At 44.2% G+C, this 19,610-nt stretch overlaps 1 protein-coding gene across 1 annotated transcript in view; it reads left to right on the forward strand.

The window, feature by feature from the left end:
• unc5cb (unc-5 netrin receptor Cb) overlaps nucleotides 1-19,610 on the forward strand; it is a 195,301-nt gene that overhangs the window by 134,310 nt on the left and 41,381 nt on the right. Inside the window, exons 6-8 of the mRNA XM_066651109.1 lie at nucleotides 4,042-4,209; nucleotides 6,068-6,232; nucleotides 14,615-14,674. Coding sequence (XP_066507206.1) covers nucleotides 4,042-4,209; nucleotides 6,068-6,232; nucleotides 14,615-14,674 — 393 coding nt within the window. The remainder of the gene's footprint in view (nucleotides 1-4,041; nucleotides 4,210-6,067; nucleotides 6,233-14,614; nucleotides 14,675-19,610) is intronic.

Genomic DNA, 19,610 nt, shown 5'->3' on the forward strand with positions numbered 1-19,610 from the left:
TGCCGCTACGCACTTATCCCTCATTGCCATCTGATTCGTCATCAAGGAGAAACTGTTATCTTTGCTGATCCCTTCATCCACTCCTTATTATCTTTGATATGAAGATGTTGGAGGCAGTGGCCTGATCTCCACTGCCAAGCCTGCCAGCATCTGATTAGAGGCTTGGATAGAGTCCTGCGCTGCTCGTTACTCAGTGACTCGCTGTGCTGTTTTGGTAGCGGCCGCTCTCTCCTAACCTTAGTCTGTCTCTTTCGTGAGGCTTATTCCAGTCTTATTCAAGTCAGCTCTCGCCTCAGAGCTCCCCAGAGCTGAAAGAGGTTTTCTTCTAAAGAGGTGCTAGATGTGCTGACAAGCTGGAGCCACTTTAAGGAGGGACCCCCTGCCGCAATCTCAGACAATTCTCAAAGTCTTGAAGGAGCAACACGAGGGAAATCCTTGGAAAAACATGACCCAGCTTTTTTTTCAAATTTCTTTAGCGCTGAGAGGGCTGATGTGCTGGGAAGTCAAAGCACTACAACCCTACTGTACCAGGAAAAAAAGAAAGAAAAGGGAGGGAAAAACAGGAAAAAGAAGTCTCTCGACAGGAAGAAAACGAAGCTATACCCAACAAGCTAAAGCCTCCCACCTGCTGCCATCATGTTTTTTTCTTCACATCAAATCCCAGGCCTTGCTTAAAGCCCTCCAACCCGTTATTTTTTTCTCTCCCTCCCCAGTAATAAATCGACTGCTTCCCCTCATCTCAGGACTCTATGGAATTGCTCCCTGGTCGAGCACGTGGGCAGAAAAATGACCCGGACCGTGCCAGAATAAGGCGAACGGAAGAGACGCTTCCTCGCAATTGGTCGGGAGTGAAAGAGGCTGATGAGATCAGTCTGGTGGAACTGCCCCTGTTGCAAACAGGAGGAAAGAGAATACCTCGCTGCTTTTGAGAGACAGCAGCAACTGGGTGCAACCCCGCCATTTCATTTTCTATCCAAAAAGAGGGAGTGAGTTAGACCACTCAGGACTGCCTCCTAAACTTCATTGGATGAACTTCTTTGATGTACGTTAGTGGGCAGAGTTGGGTATGTGCTGTTATGAGAAATAAGAGTACAGAGTAAAAACAGCAAAAACGAGAATGGAAAATGAAGGGATTGCGCAAAATCAGCTAAAAAACGTTGTGCGCTCAGGCTGAGGTGAAGAGTGGCTCATTATCATTTAAAGGAACAGGCGCCGGAACCGGTCGTTCTGACCAGGACTGTTAAGACGGGGTGAACGCTGCTGTGGAGTTTGACCCCTGGGGTATTTTGACCACAGACTTTTCATTGAGGGAAAAGGGAGAATTTGTGCTCTTTAAAATGAACATACATCGCAAGTTGAGCAAGTACATAATTTCCCTTGTTTTTGTAGACGCATGGCAGTGACAGCAGCGGAAATTACACAGCAACCGACGGGGACCACTGAGAAAAAAACAGCAGGAGCTGGTAGTTCTGTAAATAAACAAATAAATCAACAAGCCTACATTTAAGAGTCAACAGGAAAGGAAAACTGTAATGGATGACCTTCTGGCTAGGTCTCACGCACATGAAGAAAAACTGCCTGACCTTTACTCCACTGAAGAAAAGAGGCAGCCCCCTACGTTCTAACAGAGCACAAGCCACAACCGAACACGAATCTTCAGTGGAGTTTAACAGATTCAAGCAGAATGTGCTTTTGATAACTTCAGTGTAAACCCGTATCGTCAGCATGTGTGAAACCTCACAGCTGTCTGTCAGACATCTCTCACATTCCCTTTGAAGGCTTCTTGTACAATGCAAATAACAGCTAAGCTCTGCAGGTTAGGGCCTGGCCAGTACTTGGATGGGAGGTCTCAGAGGAAAGCATGGGTGGCTGCTGGAGGTTACGCTGGTGGAGGCTCTGTTTCTGTGGTCACTTTGATCAACGTTGATCCCAATCACAGGGACGCCGTTGTACAAATCCCCCAGTCATTGATAAGAATGTAAAAACGTAGCTATGATTCATTCATTCATTTATTCATTGTAATCACAGTTGTGGTCTCCATTGGAGCTTTGTTGTGAAGAGGGTAAACAAAGAGAGACCTCCATATTCCCTACAAAGTGCACTTCACTGATTATAAAATTAAGATTCCTTCACCCAAACCACACCACACCAGGCTCTGTTTTAGTTCAACAGATGTGAACCATTTTTAAAAAAATCCAATATCTAATATATGTTCTGTTATGACATAGATGGTGCACTACAATTGGGATTCAGCCCATCTCTTGGTGAAACAAGCCATCCTAATCATGTACAGTGGATGAGGTGTTTGCTGTCCAGTCAATCTAAACACGATGTAAACATGGGCTACTAAAGTGTCCAGTTGTCAAGGTTACCCGGGCAATGTGCTAAAATCTACCAATGGGACCCTTGCATTTATGAATGTGAATAATCAAGACAGCCAAATCTGATCTGAACAGAAAAATCTGAATTAATTAATGAGGCTTGTAATGCGAACGTAGCTTAAACCGACCGCAGCAAACAACATATGAGGTCCCTACTCCTGTGGGATCATTTCAATCCCAGATTTATAACATTAAAAACAAGCTATAAATAGGTTTAATAGTAGGTTAAATGTACATTAGTTGAACACAATTTTTCATAGATTTTTGAGTATTTATTTGTATTTGTTTAATTGTGTTTCCTAGGCCCCTACTAGCCCCAATTTTTGGGGTGAATTGAGGTGGGGGTGAACATTATTATTTACCATTTTCATAATGATAATCTTGCTCGGTTATTTTCATAATGTATCAGGTTTTTGTCCTTCAGGAATTTGCCTGCGAAAATCCCTTCAATCCCATTCTCTTATCCACTGCTGTCCGCAGGAGCCGATGATGTCACCGGGGTCAAGTTTCACCTCGCTCCCTCGCCGTCCACTTCCTGTCTGAGGCCTGAGCTGAGCTTTAAATCACTCGTGTGGCCCTGAAAGCTCAGGGATTAGCACAGCCCCATTATTTTAAGTCGTCTCCTCTCCATTACCATTATGCCTTTTCTTTGTTATTGCTAGGAAAAGGGAGAAAAAAAACAACATCACGGAAAGGGGAAGGGGGTTAGTCGGGGGTGGGGGGTAGGGGGGGGGGTCATGGGTTTCACCATGTGTGGCTTAAGTGAGGCCTAGTGAAGCAATCGGGGGAAAAGCTGTGGAAAAATCCAGCTTGGATTTTTTTTTTTTTTTTTTTCAGGGGGTCGCAATCTCTGTGCCTTCCTAAGCAGCTCTAAACTGTGGCCCACTAGGACAGTGCAGAGAGGAAGGAGCTTTGAAGTGGGCTCATCCTCTGACAGAAAGCATCGCAATCCGTCCTCCTGGAGCACTTGCGTCACTCGGCCGAATCTGCCGAGGGTCCGGGGAGAGCGTGGCTCAGCTCGAGATAAGGGCCACATCTTCTGATTAGACCCCGAACCAGTGGGGGGTGCCACACATCAGACTCAAAGAAGTTCCAACGCAGCCACAACACAAGAAACATCAGAAGGAGCCTTGGGTAGAAAGAAAAAGACAGACAAAGACAGAGAATGACAGTGAGACCGAAAGTGCAAGAGCGAGGGGGTGGAAACCCCAGGATTTAACGAGAAACAACTCCGCCTTTTTTCTCGTCTTTCTCCAAGACGCTCCTTCCACAGCTCAACCAAAGGAGAAGAAGCCCATAAGATGCCCCAAAGCCACAATCTCTTTCCCAGCCCCAGCCTCTAGACTTGTGCTCTGTCATCGAGAGCAGGCACTGAGGGAAAGGCAGGAGGGAAGCGGGTGGGAGGGAGGGATTTTGCCATTGTCTCAGCATTTGTGTGAAAAATAGCCACCGCAATGGAAAAACAAACTGGCCTCCCTCTCGGTTCCCATCAAAGAAAAAGATGCATAACGAATAGCAAATGGATCATGGCTCAGGCTTAGTTCAAATGACTCTTTGATCCCCCCCTCAAGCATTTCCAACTTCATAAAAGTAAGAAAAAGAGAGAGAGAGAGACAGCAAGAAAAAAATAACTTCTGCTTCTTGTTTTCTGCCACAACAGTGAACGGAGGCTGGTCGACGTGGACCGAGTGGTCAGCTTGTAACAGTCGCTGTGGGAGGGGTTTCCAGAAGAGGACTCGCAGCTGTACAAACCCTGCCCCCCTCAACGGAGGAGCCATATGTGAGGGTCAGGCCATCCAGAAACTGGCTTGCAACCCATTGTGTCCAGGTATTGTCCCACTATTTCTGAAGCTTGTCTCATTGACTGGACTTGACTGAAATGTATTCATCATATCACATCCTCATGTGCTAATACTGCTAAATATGTTATTGTAAGAAGTGTCAAAATGAATGCTGCTAAAACATTTTAGTAGTTTGTCCCTGTGAGCCATCCGTACAGGTGAACTGTAGCTAGAGATTCTCTGCTTAAGCTATCAGACACCTCCGCCTTAAGGAACCAGACATTGTCTGTGTAAAGGGCATTTTTTTTCTGCTCATTTAATTTTATGTCAGTGTTTGGATAATAAAAAAAATACATTCATACTACACAGAGCTCACTGTAGACAGTAACGGTGGAGGTAATTCAGAATATCTCTAAATGTATCTGTCGTGTAACTGTATGTAGGAGTAAACAGCAGTAGGTTGTGTCTGTCAGTATTTCAGTGTGTTGTAATGGCAGAAATGAAGAATTATTTTCTCTAAGGAACCATAAAACCATAAAATGCTGAAGTTAACTGCTCAGGGCTCTGCTCTGGTTGTAATAAACACCTCCTGATGCAACAGTCTTTGTCCACTGACTAAAACAAATTGGCCATATTCTGAACAGGAAACTACTTCAGATTGATGTGATTAATCACTTTTTATGATATTTTATGATTGCTGTGTAAATGAACCATAAGTGTAACTGCTTTGAAAAATGTCATAATAGAGGCATAGCCTACAATTTTACACATGACCTTTTCAAAAAAAAAAGAAAAAAAAAAAGTTTGGACATGTGGCTTTTTCTGGTCCACTTTCCCAGCCACAGACAGGGATCAGAAGAAGTCTTTGTCATCCTCTAGTTTCAGGGCAAGAGCTTATTAGTGCCGGTGTAATACGCACTTCTAAACCTACTGTTCCACAGCAGTGAGCCCCGCCGAAAAAAGCTGAAGTTCCGAACCACGACGCACACTTATAATAATAATAATTGCAAAATAAGACTAAAAACATAAGGAAGAAGGGAAAGAGAAATGTAATTAGCAAAGCCAGCCTTACAGTGATTAGCAAAAGCAGCAAACACATATACTATTTTCTAAGCGTTCACACAGGACATAAATTAACATTTGCCTATTTCCCAAACAATCTACAGCAAGTTTATATCCCGTGTTTATTACAGCCCATGAAAAAAAATGGTGCAGATAAAGTCAGCCATTTTAAAAAGTGGTGGGAACAAGTCCACAACCTCACCAGCTGAAACAGTGTCTATTGTACAAACCTGAATCCCAAAATAGGTAAATTAAACACTAGTAATATCAGAAAATAGTGATTAATAAATTCTGTTTAATTACACATTTATATTTGTACTTTTCCCCTTTGAACTGTGTTGTTTTTAATGTATATTTCATTACAAATGTGCTGCTTGAACCTATTGTTTACCACTGTGTTACATCATTTTTATTAATAATAGTACAAGATCTGAAAGCTGACAGGAGTGGATCAGACACAGCAGTGTTACTGGAGTTTTTAACCCCTCAGTGTCCACTCACTCTCCACTCTATTAGACATGCCTTGCTGGTCCACCTTGTAGATGTAAAGACAGAGATAGCAGCTCATCTGTCACTGCATGGTTCATGTCGGTCATCCTCTAGTCCTTCATCAGTGGACCCAGGACGCAGTCAGATGGATGTGTTTGGCTAGTGGACCAGCAGTGATACTTAGGGTTTAAAAACCTCAGCAGTGACACGCCACCACACTACCACCAGAGCAACACATGTATGAAAGTCTGTAATTGTAGAACTACAAAGAACAGTGTAGCAACAATAAGGATTTAATACTTTGACTGATGGGTCATGGGTGTATCATTGTTGTGCTTTTTGATGTATTTCCAGTGGACGGTTTGTGGACAGAGTGGAGCAAATGGTCGACATGTGGAACAGAGTGCACCCACTGGAGGAGGAGGGAGTGCGGTGCTCCGGCCCCAAAAAACGGAGGGAAAGACTGCGAGGGCATGGTGCTCCAGTCCAAGAACTGTACAGATGGACTCTGCATGCAGAGTAAGTAGAGGCCTTCATCCTCTCCCCCTGGATCCCCCACTTTTTACATCATACACTCAGAAACGTTCGGACCCACTGTGGTCAGCAACATGTTGGGTTGATGCTGAAGTTCTTCAGAAATTGATATATCTACGACTTTAAAATAATAGTGATGGGGTTCAAAGGGGGGGCGGTGGTTGAGGGGGCTCTCCCTGTTAAGTCTTTACTCTTTTTTCATTCCTCTTTCTTTCCTCTGGCACAGTTTCTTTCTATTCTTCCGTCGACTTTTTACCACCTTCTTATAGCAGCCCATAGGAGGCGGATGGATGGATGGAAGTGTGGATAGATGGATGTATGGATGCTGGAGAGTAAGAGCCAGAGAAACAGATGGAAAAACATTATGTAGCTTTGTTCAGCTGTGGCCACCACAGGGAGTAAATATAGAAGGCAGGAGCGTTAAATCACGGCTCAGCCCACGGAGCATTACAGAAAGTAATTATCCTCGTCACAGAGCCGCCATTCAGGAGCTATATTTAAAATAATGCTAAGTGATTATAATGTACTTATAGAAGAAAGTTTTGCAAATCACTAAGCAACTTAGATTACTATCATCCAGACTCTGATTTTAAAGCACAAAGACCCAGAGAGACCTGGAGGATGTGGAGACTGGGGCCAAGGAACTGTCGTAACAGTGGAAAAAGAGGCTTGTTATTTCTTTATTTCCTCTATTTTTTTTTTTTTATTCCTAGGAAGCCAATTATAAGTGTTGACAAGCAGACGGATGTTTTACGTTTTCTCTGCTGCACTCCGCCACTGTTTCAAACTCGGAAACGCAGACAAAACCGGGCGAGAAACCATCAGAGCTGATGGGATTAGTTTCAGTGTAATAACAATGAGTTAAGCATGGTGGCGAGATGCATGTAGAGGCAGAGTAGCCTTAATAGGAGCTTGCAAACACTGGAGGTCAAAACAGTCAGGGGTCAGAACACCGACCGACAGAGGCAATGTAGGCAAACGCGTGATCAAACAACAGAAAACAACGCATGGGTCAAGAGGCTATCTAAACAAGAAGAAGACAAGACCAAGGCTAAGAACCTGGTAACACAACAGAGGGGTTGAAGAGTTAATGAGGTATGACTGCAGGGCTGTGTCGGCCATTTTGTAGTGTTGTCCAAATTCTTAGTGAGCGATTTGATTCTATTTATAGCACACTAGATTATTACCCATAATGCACTGTAAATCCAGTGAACAACCGATGTTCTTACGCACTTCTTACGGACTAATATACCACAATAAATTCAACCAGGCCAGAGGTCACTAATGTTGTCAAAAAAACTCTTTATGACCGGTACTTGTTGGTTGAGGTGGCAGTATGTTCTAGGTGCTTCCACCTGAAAATAAAATGAATGATAATAAAGATCTGTCTTTCTTGTGGTACAGTATATGAGTTTAGTTTCTAAATTGTTGGTTAACATTACGTGTACTGTTTTAGTATTAGTACATGATATTAAATTTGTTTGAGTATAAAACATTCATCCATTCATTATCTGTAAGCGTGTGGGTCGCTTAAACCCACACAGACACAGGGAGAACACACCACACTCCTCACAGACAGTCACCCGGAGGAAACCCACGCAGACACAGGGAGAACACACCACACTCCTCACAGACAGTCACCCGGAGGAAACCCATGCAGACACAGGGAGAACACCACACTCCTCACAGACAGTCACCCGGAGGAAACCCACGCAGACACAGGGAGAACACACCACACTCCTCACAGACAGTCACCCGGAGCGGGAATCGAACCCACAACCTCCAGGCCACCGTGCCGCCCTGTTGGTATCATTCTTACTGAAAACCACTGCCTATATAATAACCCCCCCCCCCCACCCACCCACCCACCCAAAGTCACCACGCCCAATACCAAGAGTCCACCAGAAGGGTATAAACCTCACTCTCACTGTGCTGTGCAGCAGGGGAAACGGTATTCTCTGTTTGTAACTAGTCACTGCCTACCTCTGATTATAATAACATAATGCACTTATAAAATAGTTGCAGCGTTTCAAAGCATCTGTGATGACTATGATCTGGGTCTAATTTCAAAGTGCGAGATGCAGAGACGTGGAGGAGATTGCGACGTGAGAAGCAGCAAAAACACTCACGCATTTTTCCGTCCGTCGCGAGGAAGCCAATTATCAGTGTTGACAAGCAGACGAGTATCTTACCCTACCTTCGCTGCACTCCGCCAATGTTTAAAACAACTTCCTCTCTGTTAGTGTTCTGTAATCATAGCATTTATCTTTATTGTTTTCCCCCGACTGTGTGTTTGGGATGGAGATTTTCCGAGGTGTTTTTTCTTTTTTTTCTTTTCCGTGGGTGGAGTAACATTATTTAAATAATCTTTTATTTTTTTGAGAACTGTTTTTGTGCATAAAGCAAAAAAAATAAAACGTAGTAATAATAGTGTGTCCTGCTGAGCCAACAGGCCTCCCCTGCTTTGCGTTATTTTATATTCAAGGGCTGCGGAGGCCTTTTTAAAAAAGCCCAAGCCTCTCCATGGTGGGTTAAGGTTAGCTATTTCCTCTTCCCCCCCAGTGTTTACTGTGTGTTTATCTGTTAATCCCCACACCAACCCTCCTCCAGAGCCCCCATCAAGGTTGTCCCAGGTCCACGCTGCTGTTCGTCTGCCAGTTTCCTCCGGGATGCAGGTTGAGAAACGGGAGCGTGCACTGAGTCAGCATGCAATCTGTGCTGAGATTTTTTTTCCCCCTCCAAATATAATAAATAAATAAAGGCAGGATATAAACTGTCTGCGAGTTGGAAATATGCATATGCGAGGAAAATAGGCCGCACACACACTGCTTTCTCCAGGAGATGAAAAATGCTGGAGAAATTGAAGCAGAGAGCCGGGGATCGTGATGGGCCCATCGTTCAATTTGTTATTCGGACTTTGGCCATGCTTTTCTGACGTTAATAGCGCATCATGTTTGAATCTATCCACAGCACACTTGTGCATCCAATGAAATAAGGGGTATTCAGTGGCAGTTTGGCCCCACTTTCCTCGTTGCAAGTTAAATTAGCTTTCTAGTGTTCTGGGGGAATTGATGGCATTCAGCCACATTAACATTTAGGAGGTCAGGGCTTGTCTGAAGATAGTTCTGGATCAGAAACAACATTCCAAGTCATTCCAAAGGTACTGGATCAGACACAGCAAGTGCTGCTGGACTTTGAGTCCATTCAATGTCCACTCTGTTAGACACATGTACATTGAAGATCCACCTTGTAGATGGAAAGTCAGAGACAGTAGCTCATCTGATGCTGCACAGGTTTTGTTGGTCGTTCTCTAGTCCTTCATCGGTGGACACGGGTCCCTGCTGGTTGGATATTCTCAGTCCGGCAGTGACAATGAGGTTCAAAAACTCTAGAAGCACTTGCTGTGTCTGATCCACTTATACATAGATGTGCTGACAATGATAAATCAACCGCATAATAGGCTACCTGCTTTGTGGGTGGGTCAGCAAAGTATGCAGAGCGCATACTACAGTCTGTAATTGTAGAACTACAGTGTGCTTCTGTATGGTCAGTGGAGCTGATCCAAAGGACAATGAGTGTAAAAACAAGGTAGTTGAGTAGTGTATTCAGGCTTTTGTTGTAGATCATGGAGTCTTCTCCGCGGCTATTGGACTGGTCACTGAAATCAGCCAAACTCAGGCAGGGCATCGCTAGCGGTCAGCGTTCTGGAGTTTAGTTTGCTGTTGTTTAGAATGGAATATATTCAAGGTCAGATCTGAGCATGCTCACACTATGACTTAAAGAATTACGGCGATCAAAATGCGGATTGATTAAAATGGCAGTAATAGCATTAAGAAATCCAATTAATTATGTCGGCTTCGTATTTAGACGGTTCGCATGTAAATGAGAGGCGCGTTAACGACCCTATTGATCAGCGTCATCGATCAGCCTGTTACAACTCATGTATTTCTAATGTTTTCAAGATATAAAAAAAATGGCCTTGAGGTTCTGAATGCTGGATTTCTTCTGTATGTGTGTGTGTTTCCTTGTGTGCACTGCATACTCCTTCCTCTCGTTTTTGTGCAAGCCATTGCAGGAGCATTAGTCCTGTGTCAGATTGATGACTAGTTTGTGGAGAATATAAAACCCATAACGATATAGATTTAGGCTCACTTCCCCTGATTGATTTTTTTCCCTTCTCCCCGAGCTAAAAGGGTGAAACCACTTATGTCCATGCTAATGACCATTTTGCCGGGCATTTAGGAGAAATCCACATTATCTAAAAGCTCACATTATTGCAGAAATCATTGAGCATACTCTTTGTGCCTGATATGTGAACTCACCTAGCTCTGAGCGGACCCCGATCTTGCTGCGAATCACGCTACAGAGCATTTATGTATAGAATTCTACATTTCCTCTTCCCAGAAGTGAGTCGAGACAGAGGAGAGTAATGTGTTACGCAGTAGCCGCTTCACTGTAATGGCCAGCCGGCTGCTCTTCAATCCACCAGCTGTCAGACGAAAGTTACAGGCCAAGTCGGTTTGGAGGCAGCAGCGTTGTTATTTCATACAACCCCCAACTGCAAGGACAGCATCAGGACAGAGTCGGAAATGCCAGTCACAACAGAAAGTGGTAGTGGTACTAGTTACGAACTTTGCTGTCTAGAGGATGAGGCCTAGGCCAGTGGTGTCATCCGCAGAAACAAGTAGATATTCTACATAATCACTGCCCAGTTTCGTGTGCAGCACAGTCCTGAAAAACATCATCTTTGCCTTTATCACACTTAATAATCTGTAAGAATCAGACAGCACCAGTTTTCCACTTTCAAAAAGTGTTTTTTTTTGCCATTCCTCTGTTATACAGTCTTCAGCTGTGCCTCTGTACAAGGTCTTCACTGATGTATTTTTCTCCTTGACCTTCACACTCAGATTTCCCCAGATTCCCTGAACCTTCTGAAGGTGTTATGCGCTGTTAAGTGTGAAATACCAGCCTGAGCTTAAGGTGAATTTGTATATATTTGACTCAAACAGGATTTGTACAATGTGTACGAAATGTATTTGCACTTTAAGGATGTGTCTGCAAATTTCTAAGCGCTACCCAGTGTAAATAATCAGCTTTAAACCTTTAAAAAATAATCATAACCCCAGCCTTATACCTAACCATGCGCATAATTTAAAACATAACCATAGCATAACCATACAAATAACAACTCTGCTCATAGAAATATCACTATCCCCAACCATATCCTTGACCCTAACTATAACCATAACTTTAACCCCAACCATGACATTAGCCTACGTCTAATCCCCAGAAACCCCAGGATACTCACAGATCTGCTGTCTGTTTTAACCAGCACAGCACAAGAGCCGCAGTTCAGTGGATAGAGTCAGGAAAGAGTCATGGTTAATCCACTGTTTACAGCGGGTTCACACTCCGAATCATTGTCTAAGACACAAAACTCTCAAAGAATCGATTCTTTGGGAGTCGATTCCTAATCTGCCAATTCATTTAGACTTGATTCTGCCCACATTCCCTGTGCAGAGAGATGTTGGACAGGCGGATGAATTTCGGACCATACTCTGAAAATAATTTTGGATATTTCACAGCAGTATGCCCCATGATGCAGGACTGCGAGGAAGATAGACTTTTAAGTTTTAAAGTTAAGAACAGAAAGTCAACTCTATTTTAGACAAAACTCTACTCACAATCCAAAAGGAAAACATTCTTTCTTTCCCACAATCAAGTGACAAAGTGGCCGATACTTTGTGTCTTATTTTATGGTTTTATTTTGTGTCTTACCTTGATAGTTTACCTATTACAGGATTGGAAACAAATATATATATATTGAAAGGTACACAGACCCGGAAGGTCAGAAATAACAGTTTACAGCACTGTATCTGTAGTTCTTCTTCAGGGCCATAACCAATAATGTGTGTGGATTTAGTGAAACAGTGCCCCCAGTGGAGTGGAGCACACGTAGTCATCATCATCAGTAATATCCGGGCTGCTCCTTTTAGCCATATAAGCAACAATATTTGGAGATTGTTTTGGAAATATCAAAGAAAACCAAACAGATTATTTACTGGTTGTCAACTTTCATCTGTCCTTGATCATAAAGGACTAGGTTTTTCCAGTTGTTGCAGTTACGACCTGTGCTTCCATCACCTAGTTATGATATTTTTAATACAGTTCACAACTTTTTTGGAACGTGTTGCAGGCATCTTTTTCGGAAAGAGTATGTTTTTACAAACAGCATCAAGTTGACAAATGTGGGGTCTGTTTTTGTTGAAGCACGGGTCAAACTGAATTCACAAATCACTGCTTTCTGCATTTCCCCTCCTGTCCTTGCTTTTTTTTTTTTCTCGATTTGATTTATATTCAGACTTAGATTTCTGCCCCTTCGGATTTCCCGCTCGAGCCGGGTTTTTAGTGCTTTCTCTGCACTCTTTGTTTGTTATGCTACTCCTTGTTGAGGGCTTTGGTTACTCAACCCACAGACAGATGACATTTTCTTGACATATCGATCTGGCAGAAAGGGTAAGACAGACATGAACACAAGGGCAAATACAGGCTTCTTCTCCAGTGCTGGAGCGGCGGTGAAAATATAGTAGAGAAGGTCAGTGCCAGTCCCGGCTCCTCGTCCGTTTCTGCTGGACATAAGCCCAAACAGATGTGCCATCTACCATATATAGCAGAACATCTGTAGACACGCCTTATTACCAATGAACACAGCTACTGTAAGGTGCGTACATGGTGGGCACAGATGCTTAGGGTTTCTTAGAGAAGCCTGGAGCAAAGGAGCTACACATGAGGCTGAGTGCACTATGCTCGATTGCCAGTGGTGGCTGGTAGAAGTTGTCAGTTGTCAGAGACACAAGGGGGGAGGGTGTGGTCAAACTACTTATTAGTGCCCTTACTTTAAACCAACACTAGGTAAGATTTGGGTATATTTATTTATTTACTTTTTCTCCTGGGGCTCCCCCTAGTGTAATTTATGTTTACAGCACTGTATTGAAGTCAATGGGGAGGGGGGAGGGAGAATGGGTGTTTTTCTACCACTCTCCAAAATGTCCATAGTGCAGTGTCTGCAGTGCTGTGCCTGAAGTAGCAAAGACAGAGGCTCTGTTCCCCGATTACAGGTCAGTAGAGCAGTAGAGATGATTTTGAAGCTGTAATTTAAAGGTAAAAATATTATGTAGGGCTCCTTTAACTGATCATATACATCCATGTGGGCCCTGAACAAAAGTCACATTATTCATCTCATCTCCAACATCTGAATCCTCCACCTACCTCTGTCTCTCTCTCTCTCTCTCTCTCTCTCTCTCTCTCACTCACACACACACACATTTGATTACATGGATGTAAAGCCTCTCTGTGTGTCGGGTGATTGATTTCTCTGTGTGTGGATGTGTGTTCACCTGTCTCTTTGTGCTGCTTCTGTACACACACTTCACACACTTCAACGTCTGTGTGTTTCTCTCTTTCATTTCTCACCTCTCCTCTATTTCTCCCTCGCTATTCACCGACCCTCCGATTTAAGCCATTCTCTCTCTCTCGCTCTCTCTCTCTCTCACTCTCACTGTCTCTCTCTCTCTCTCACTCTCGCTCTCTCACTCTCTCTCTCACTCTCTCTCTATCACTCTCTCTCTCGCTCTCTCTTGCTCTCTCACTCTCTCTCTCCATTTATTTTTCACTTTATTTTTCCTTCATTGTTTTTGTCTGTCGTCAAATATCTTCCTTTTTTCATTCTCACTCTTCCTTTATGTCTATTTCTCTGGTTCATTTTATGCAGATACTTGGTTACTCTCTCTCTCTTTCTCACCCACTCTGTTGTAAGTCAGTGCTGGGTTGATTTAGGACCCTCTCCCAGTGCACGCTACATTAGCACCAGGCCTTGTGCGCTAATGGCTCCACCTCCACGGCAGGCGAGAGAGAGAGAGAGAGAGAGAGAGAGAGAGAGAGAGAGAGAGAGAAAGAGAGAGTGAGAGAGAGAGAGCAGCAGCCATTTCTCAGAGCCTTCTTGGCAGATGTTAGGGCCTAAGTGCCTTTGACTCATTGACTCTGAGCCTGTTTATCAGCTTAAAACAATCCATTGCACGCGCTCATTAGTCCTAATGAAGCACTAAAAGGCGTCTGACGGATGGCGGCGTTGGCTCTCTCGCCTGCTGACCACTCGCCCCTCATCCTTCTGGACGAATCCCAGAACGGTGCCCAATGGAGAAGGATGGCCCTTTCTCATCAGCATTACTCTCGCCCCTGTGTTTTGTTTTATGTGTCTGAGCTTTTGTTCAATCCTGCTGTGTTAAATTTGATTTTCACCTCCTTCCCCCCCTTGCCCCTCCTCCATTCCATTTGCCCCGCCCTCTTGCCCTTCCCCCTCCCCTATAGGTTCCCTCTATCAGAAGTCATCTGAAACCAAAGGCAAGAGTGATGAGTTTGGATATCCATGTGAGTTTTCATTTGATTTTTTCCTTTTATTTATTTTCCTCCATTCTCCATTCCTTCTCTGTGTTGTGTGTCCTGTCCTCACTGAAGTGAAGTGAAATATGCCCCTCATTGGTTCTCAAATGAAAGCTTCTGCACCATAGAGGCGTATCTGGCAACCATTTCACTTTTGAATCAAGTGTATTCATTGGGCCTCTTTCCTAGACCTAGAGGATGAGGCCTAGGCCAGTGGTGTCATCCGCAGAAACAAGTAGATATTCTACATAATCACTGCCCAGTTTCGTGTGCATTCCAGGTGCCTTTTCGTAATTCTAAGTCTACAGTCCATCTGTTGATTTGCATACTTTGTGACCATCCATGTGCTGGTATGAGTGGATTAGACACATCAATGCTGCTTGAGTTTTTAAACGCTGTGTCCACTCTGTTAGACACACCTACCTCATTGGTTCACTTTGTAGATGTACAGTCAGAAATTGTAGCTCATGTGTTGCTGCACAGTTTGTGTTGTTTGTCCCCTTCTTTTCTTTATCAGTGGACACAGGATGCTGCCCACAGGATTCTCAGTCCTGTAGTGGTTTGAGGGCCAAATAAATTATGCAGAGCAACAGATGGACTACAGTGTGTAATTGTAGAACTACAAAGTGCACCTCTATGGACAGTAAAATGGACAGTGAAAAACAGCCCCAGCTCATTATTCTTCCTGCATTATATCCATCTGGTTGCCAGATTGAACCTTAGAAAGTGCTGTGACAACCGGTGCTCATTGGAATAAGCCTTTATAGATGTTTATGTCTGATGTTATGAGAGGCGTATGGAGATCTCCTGTAGCCTTGTGAATGATGACCAACTGTAAAGTCAGTTTAAGTTTTTATAGCTTTGTATACACCACTGGTCTGGACCAAGAGGGATTTTCAGTAGCAAAACGCACTTAGCACTGCAGTTTACTTAATCTCTAGGTGGGAAACTGGCTATGAATGTCTCACTTGTCTTCGTGTGTCCTCACTTTTCTTTTCAGTTTCATCCATCTCTCCGTTCTGTCTTTTTTACCTCTGAATGATAGACGAGTAGAGTTTCGGTGCTGCACTCTTTCACACTCGGCTGCTGTGATCACTAGCTGAGAAACAGGAGCTCTGTCTCTTTCTGCAGCCCCTCACAAACCCCCTGCACCCACACACACACACACACATGACCGTTCAATAATCCCATTGTCTTGTGTGTGGTTTTTCTTTAACCTCCAGACTCTCAATCTCTCTCTATTTCTCGCCTCTTCTCTTCGCCTCTGCCTGCAATTTCTCACGTTCCTGTATATATACTAATCCAAGTCGTACATTATAATGTCCCGCTTGGTTAGCTTTGTGTCCTTTATGAACAGCCAGAACACATGCAATAAGGCATAATAGACTTCCTGCTCTGTGGTGGTCCTGAGCTTTGAAGAACAGGGTAAAGGCGGGGTGACAAAGTATGAAGAGTAACAGATAAACAGCAATATGTAACTGTGCAACTACAAAGTTCACCTGTATGGACAGAGGAGCTGATAAAATGCAGAATACAGACGATACCAATAAGTCTGTGGAACCCTAATATCGACCGATATTATCGTCCAGCCGATATATCAGTCAGGCCCTAATTTTAAGGTATTATACCAGCCTTCTTCCCTCGTCTAGCACTCATTCTCCAGGGGGGACTGGGGTCTTTAGGGGCTTCACAGGGCTGAAGAGAACCTCACTGTTTGTTCTGATGTCCCTGTTACAGACATCTAGGCTCCGTTTTATCAGTGGTGGGGGAGTGTTGGAGGGGAAATGGGAACAGAATGGGTGGAGTTTATTAATAATACACACAGACACAGAGTTTAGGACGGAAAAGTGCTGGGGTCTGTGTCGTACGCTCGGCAGAAATAGATCTTTTTTTCCTCTTATCTCCTTTGTTTAACATTTACTTGCCATTTGCTTCAGAGAGTTCTCACCTTCCATTGCTTCATATCTTTCTCTCTCTCTCTCTCTCTCTCTCTCTCTGTCTGTCTCTCGTGCTTCACCTTGCCCATGTCAGAAAGTGCTGGGCTGCTTAGGGCTTTAGAGGCTGGCAGATAATCAAACTCCCCCGTCACACCCCACATATCCACAACCCCCCACCCGGCTCTATAGCCCCCTCTGGCTTAGCGAGATCACAGTCTGATCGATAGGATCAGTTCCTTCTGCTCCCGTGACCATATCCCCACTCTGATTGAGGAGGAGGACTCTGTCCTCCACTGTAGCAGCACTACTCCAGACAACAGCACTGAACACAGCAGATCAGTGATAATTCAGATTCAGGTTCAGACAATATTTTAGAGGCCTGGATTTTAGGTCATTAAAACTACTATTAAACTTCACATTCCGTAATCAAGTAAACAAGAAAACAGTTACATAAATATCTTGTTTTACATTCATTCATTCATTCATTATCTGTAACCCTTATCCAGTTCAGCGTCGCGGTGGGTCCAGAGCCTACCTGGAATCATTGGGCGCAAGGCGGGAATACACCCTGGAGGGGGCGCCAGTCCTTCACAGGGCAACACAGACAGACACACACACACATTCACCCACACACTCACACCTACGGACAACTTTTGAGTCGCCAATCTACCTGCAACGTGTGTTTTTGGACTGTGGAACGAAACCGGAGCACCCGGAGGAAACCCACACAGACACAGGGAGAACACACCACACTCCTCACAGACAGTCACCCAGAGTAAACCCACGCGGACACAGGGAGAACACACCAATTCCTCACAGACAGTCACCCGGAGGAAACCCACACAGACACAGGGAGAACACACCACGCTCCTCACAGACAGTCACCCGGAGGAAACCCACGCGGACAAAGGGAGAACACACCACACTCCTCACAGACAGTCACCCGGAGGAAACCCACGCAGACACAGGGAGAACACACCACACTCCTCACAGACAGTCACCCGGAGGAAACCCACGCAGACACAGGGAGAACACACCACACTCCTCACAGACAGTTACCCGGAGCAGGAATCGAACCCACAACCTCCAGGCCCCTGGAGCTGTGTGACAAACCATCTTCAGAACTTTCTGCTCTGCCACAGACTCCAAGGAACATGGAAATAGGGACTCTACCTGGTGAAGAACACCTATGTAACGTCTCACGTGTTTTAAAGTACATAGTTTTCCAGATTCAGAGATCCATGGCAGGATGGTTTCCCTATGACAGACATCACATTACATAATGTAATTACATTTTTTTACTTTTTAATGTTTCCAACTTTTGCCTCAATTACTACTTTTTTGAGACTTCATTTTAGCCCCAAAATTTGCAGAAATATTTTTCTACATTTTCAAAATGTCAGTATCGGAATTTGGTTGCATTTTCTGCTTTTTCATTATCCAAGCAGCAGCAATTAGAAACAGACTCCTCAGACCATAACGCTGTCCTCCACATCTCTATTACGTTTCCTCTGTAACAAGTTCTTGACATCCTGTCAGACCCTCAGTGTTGAGTTGCCTTCCTGCAGTGAATGGATGGACTGAAACGGCTGGGGATTTATTCTGATTTGAAGCAAGTAGCTTTTCTTCCATCTCTCGAAGATGAAGACTCCTTCCTTATGGACGAAGTTAACTTATATCTAATCTCCTCAATTAGCTGCTGTAAATGCACATGTGAGGGTGTGTTTAAGGCAGCTGAGGTGTATGTGGGTAGTTGCTTCTGAAGATGTTAGTTACAATAACTTTTGAGACATCTCTCATTGTAAATCATTGGATTTTAGGCAGTGGTTAACGTGGCTGTACGGTGCGTGAGCCTAAATAAATATTGAAATATGTAAATAAAGTGATGTTTTATGGGGTGTTTTGACTGGAAATGGAATCAACAAAATGGCACCTGTGACTCGCACAGTATTGTGTCCCTAGATTTGGGCATGGTTTTTGCCTCCAGTTTTAAATGGTACATTGTAAAATGTGGTATTTCTGGATGTTATTTTTCTATCTACGAATTTCGCAAATGCTTTGATGTGTGTATCTGCTACACAATGATTCTAACATGGTGATTACCATCTTTGGAAAGATAGCATGCCCCAGCTTTCTCCACCAGAGCCTGACTGAAGACTACCCATCTGTAACTGCTTGGACGGTGACTGTGTAAGGTCCAGGGTGTGAGCAGTAGCTGTGGCTGTGGAGTGTGGAGGTCAGAGCAGCTGGGTTTGGAGGGCAGGGCTCCCATTAAGGAGATTAATTTGTAATGTCACAGTGATTAAGGCCGGCGAGAGCCAAGCGGCGAGCCAATCTTGACATTGATTGGTACTACCTTTTTAAAAGGGCCTGTGCCGCAAGCGTTGCAGCAATACACCAGTATAGAATCCCTGGAGAAAGCCTTCCCTCTCTCTCGCTCTCTCACACACACACACACGCCCTTCCCACACGAGCTGTGTCCTCCACCTTTTCTTTTTCCAGCCGAGATATGAAACACAAGCCTGTAATTAAGAGCAAAACACAGAAAGAGATAGAGCAAGGCCACTAGAGTGCCACATTCAGACCTTAACCACATGCATTTATTCTCCACCCTGGATTCCTTCATTAAAAGCTCCAGCGGTCAGTTCCATCACCCTCAATTGACCGGTAGCCCTAAGCACAGTTCATAGGACATTGAATGCTTTGAAGGCTTCCAAAGTGGCCCTGATTCATGATGAAGACGTGCAGTGTTTATGCTTCTAAAAGGGGCCCGTACTTGTGGTTGACACTGCCACCTTCTGGTCAAGCCGTGAACTGCATCCTCACAGTCCAGGCCCCATTTCGACTAAAGGCGGCCGTGTGTTATTGCCGCCTAAGTGTGCTCTTTTGTGCGCTGCTAATTTATGCACTCCCACAATCCGAAGCAGGGCCCTCCAACTCCAGAGTTCGGAGTGACTGCAAATGAGAGAATTAGGCTCGCCGATGCA

Source organism: Hoplias malabaricus, chromosome 18 (assembly GCF_029633855.1).
Source record: "Hoplias malabaricus isolate fHopMal1 chromosome 18, fHopMal1.hap1, whole genome shotgun sequence".
NCBI classification, from domain to species: Eukaryota; Metazoa; Chordata; class Actinopteri; order Characiformes; family Erythrinidae; genus Hoplias; species Hoplias malabaricus.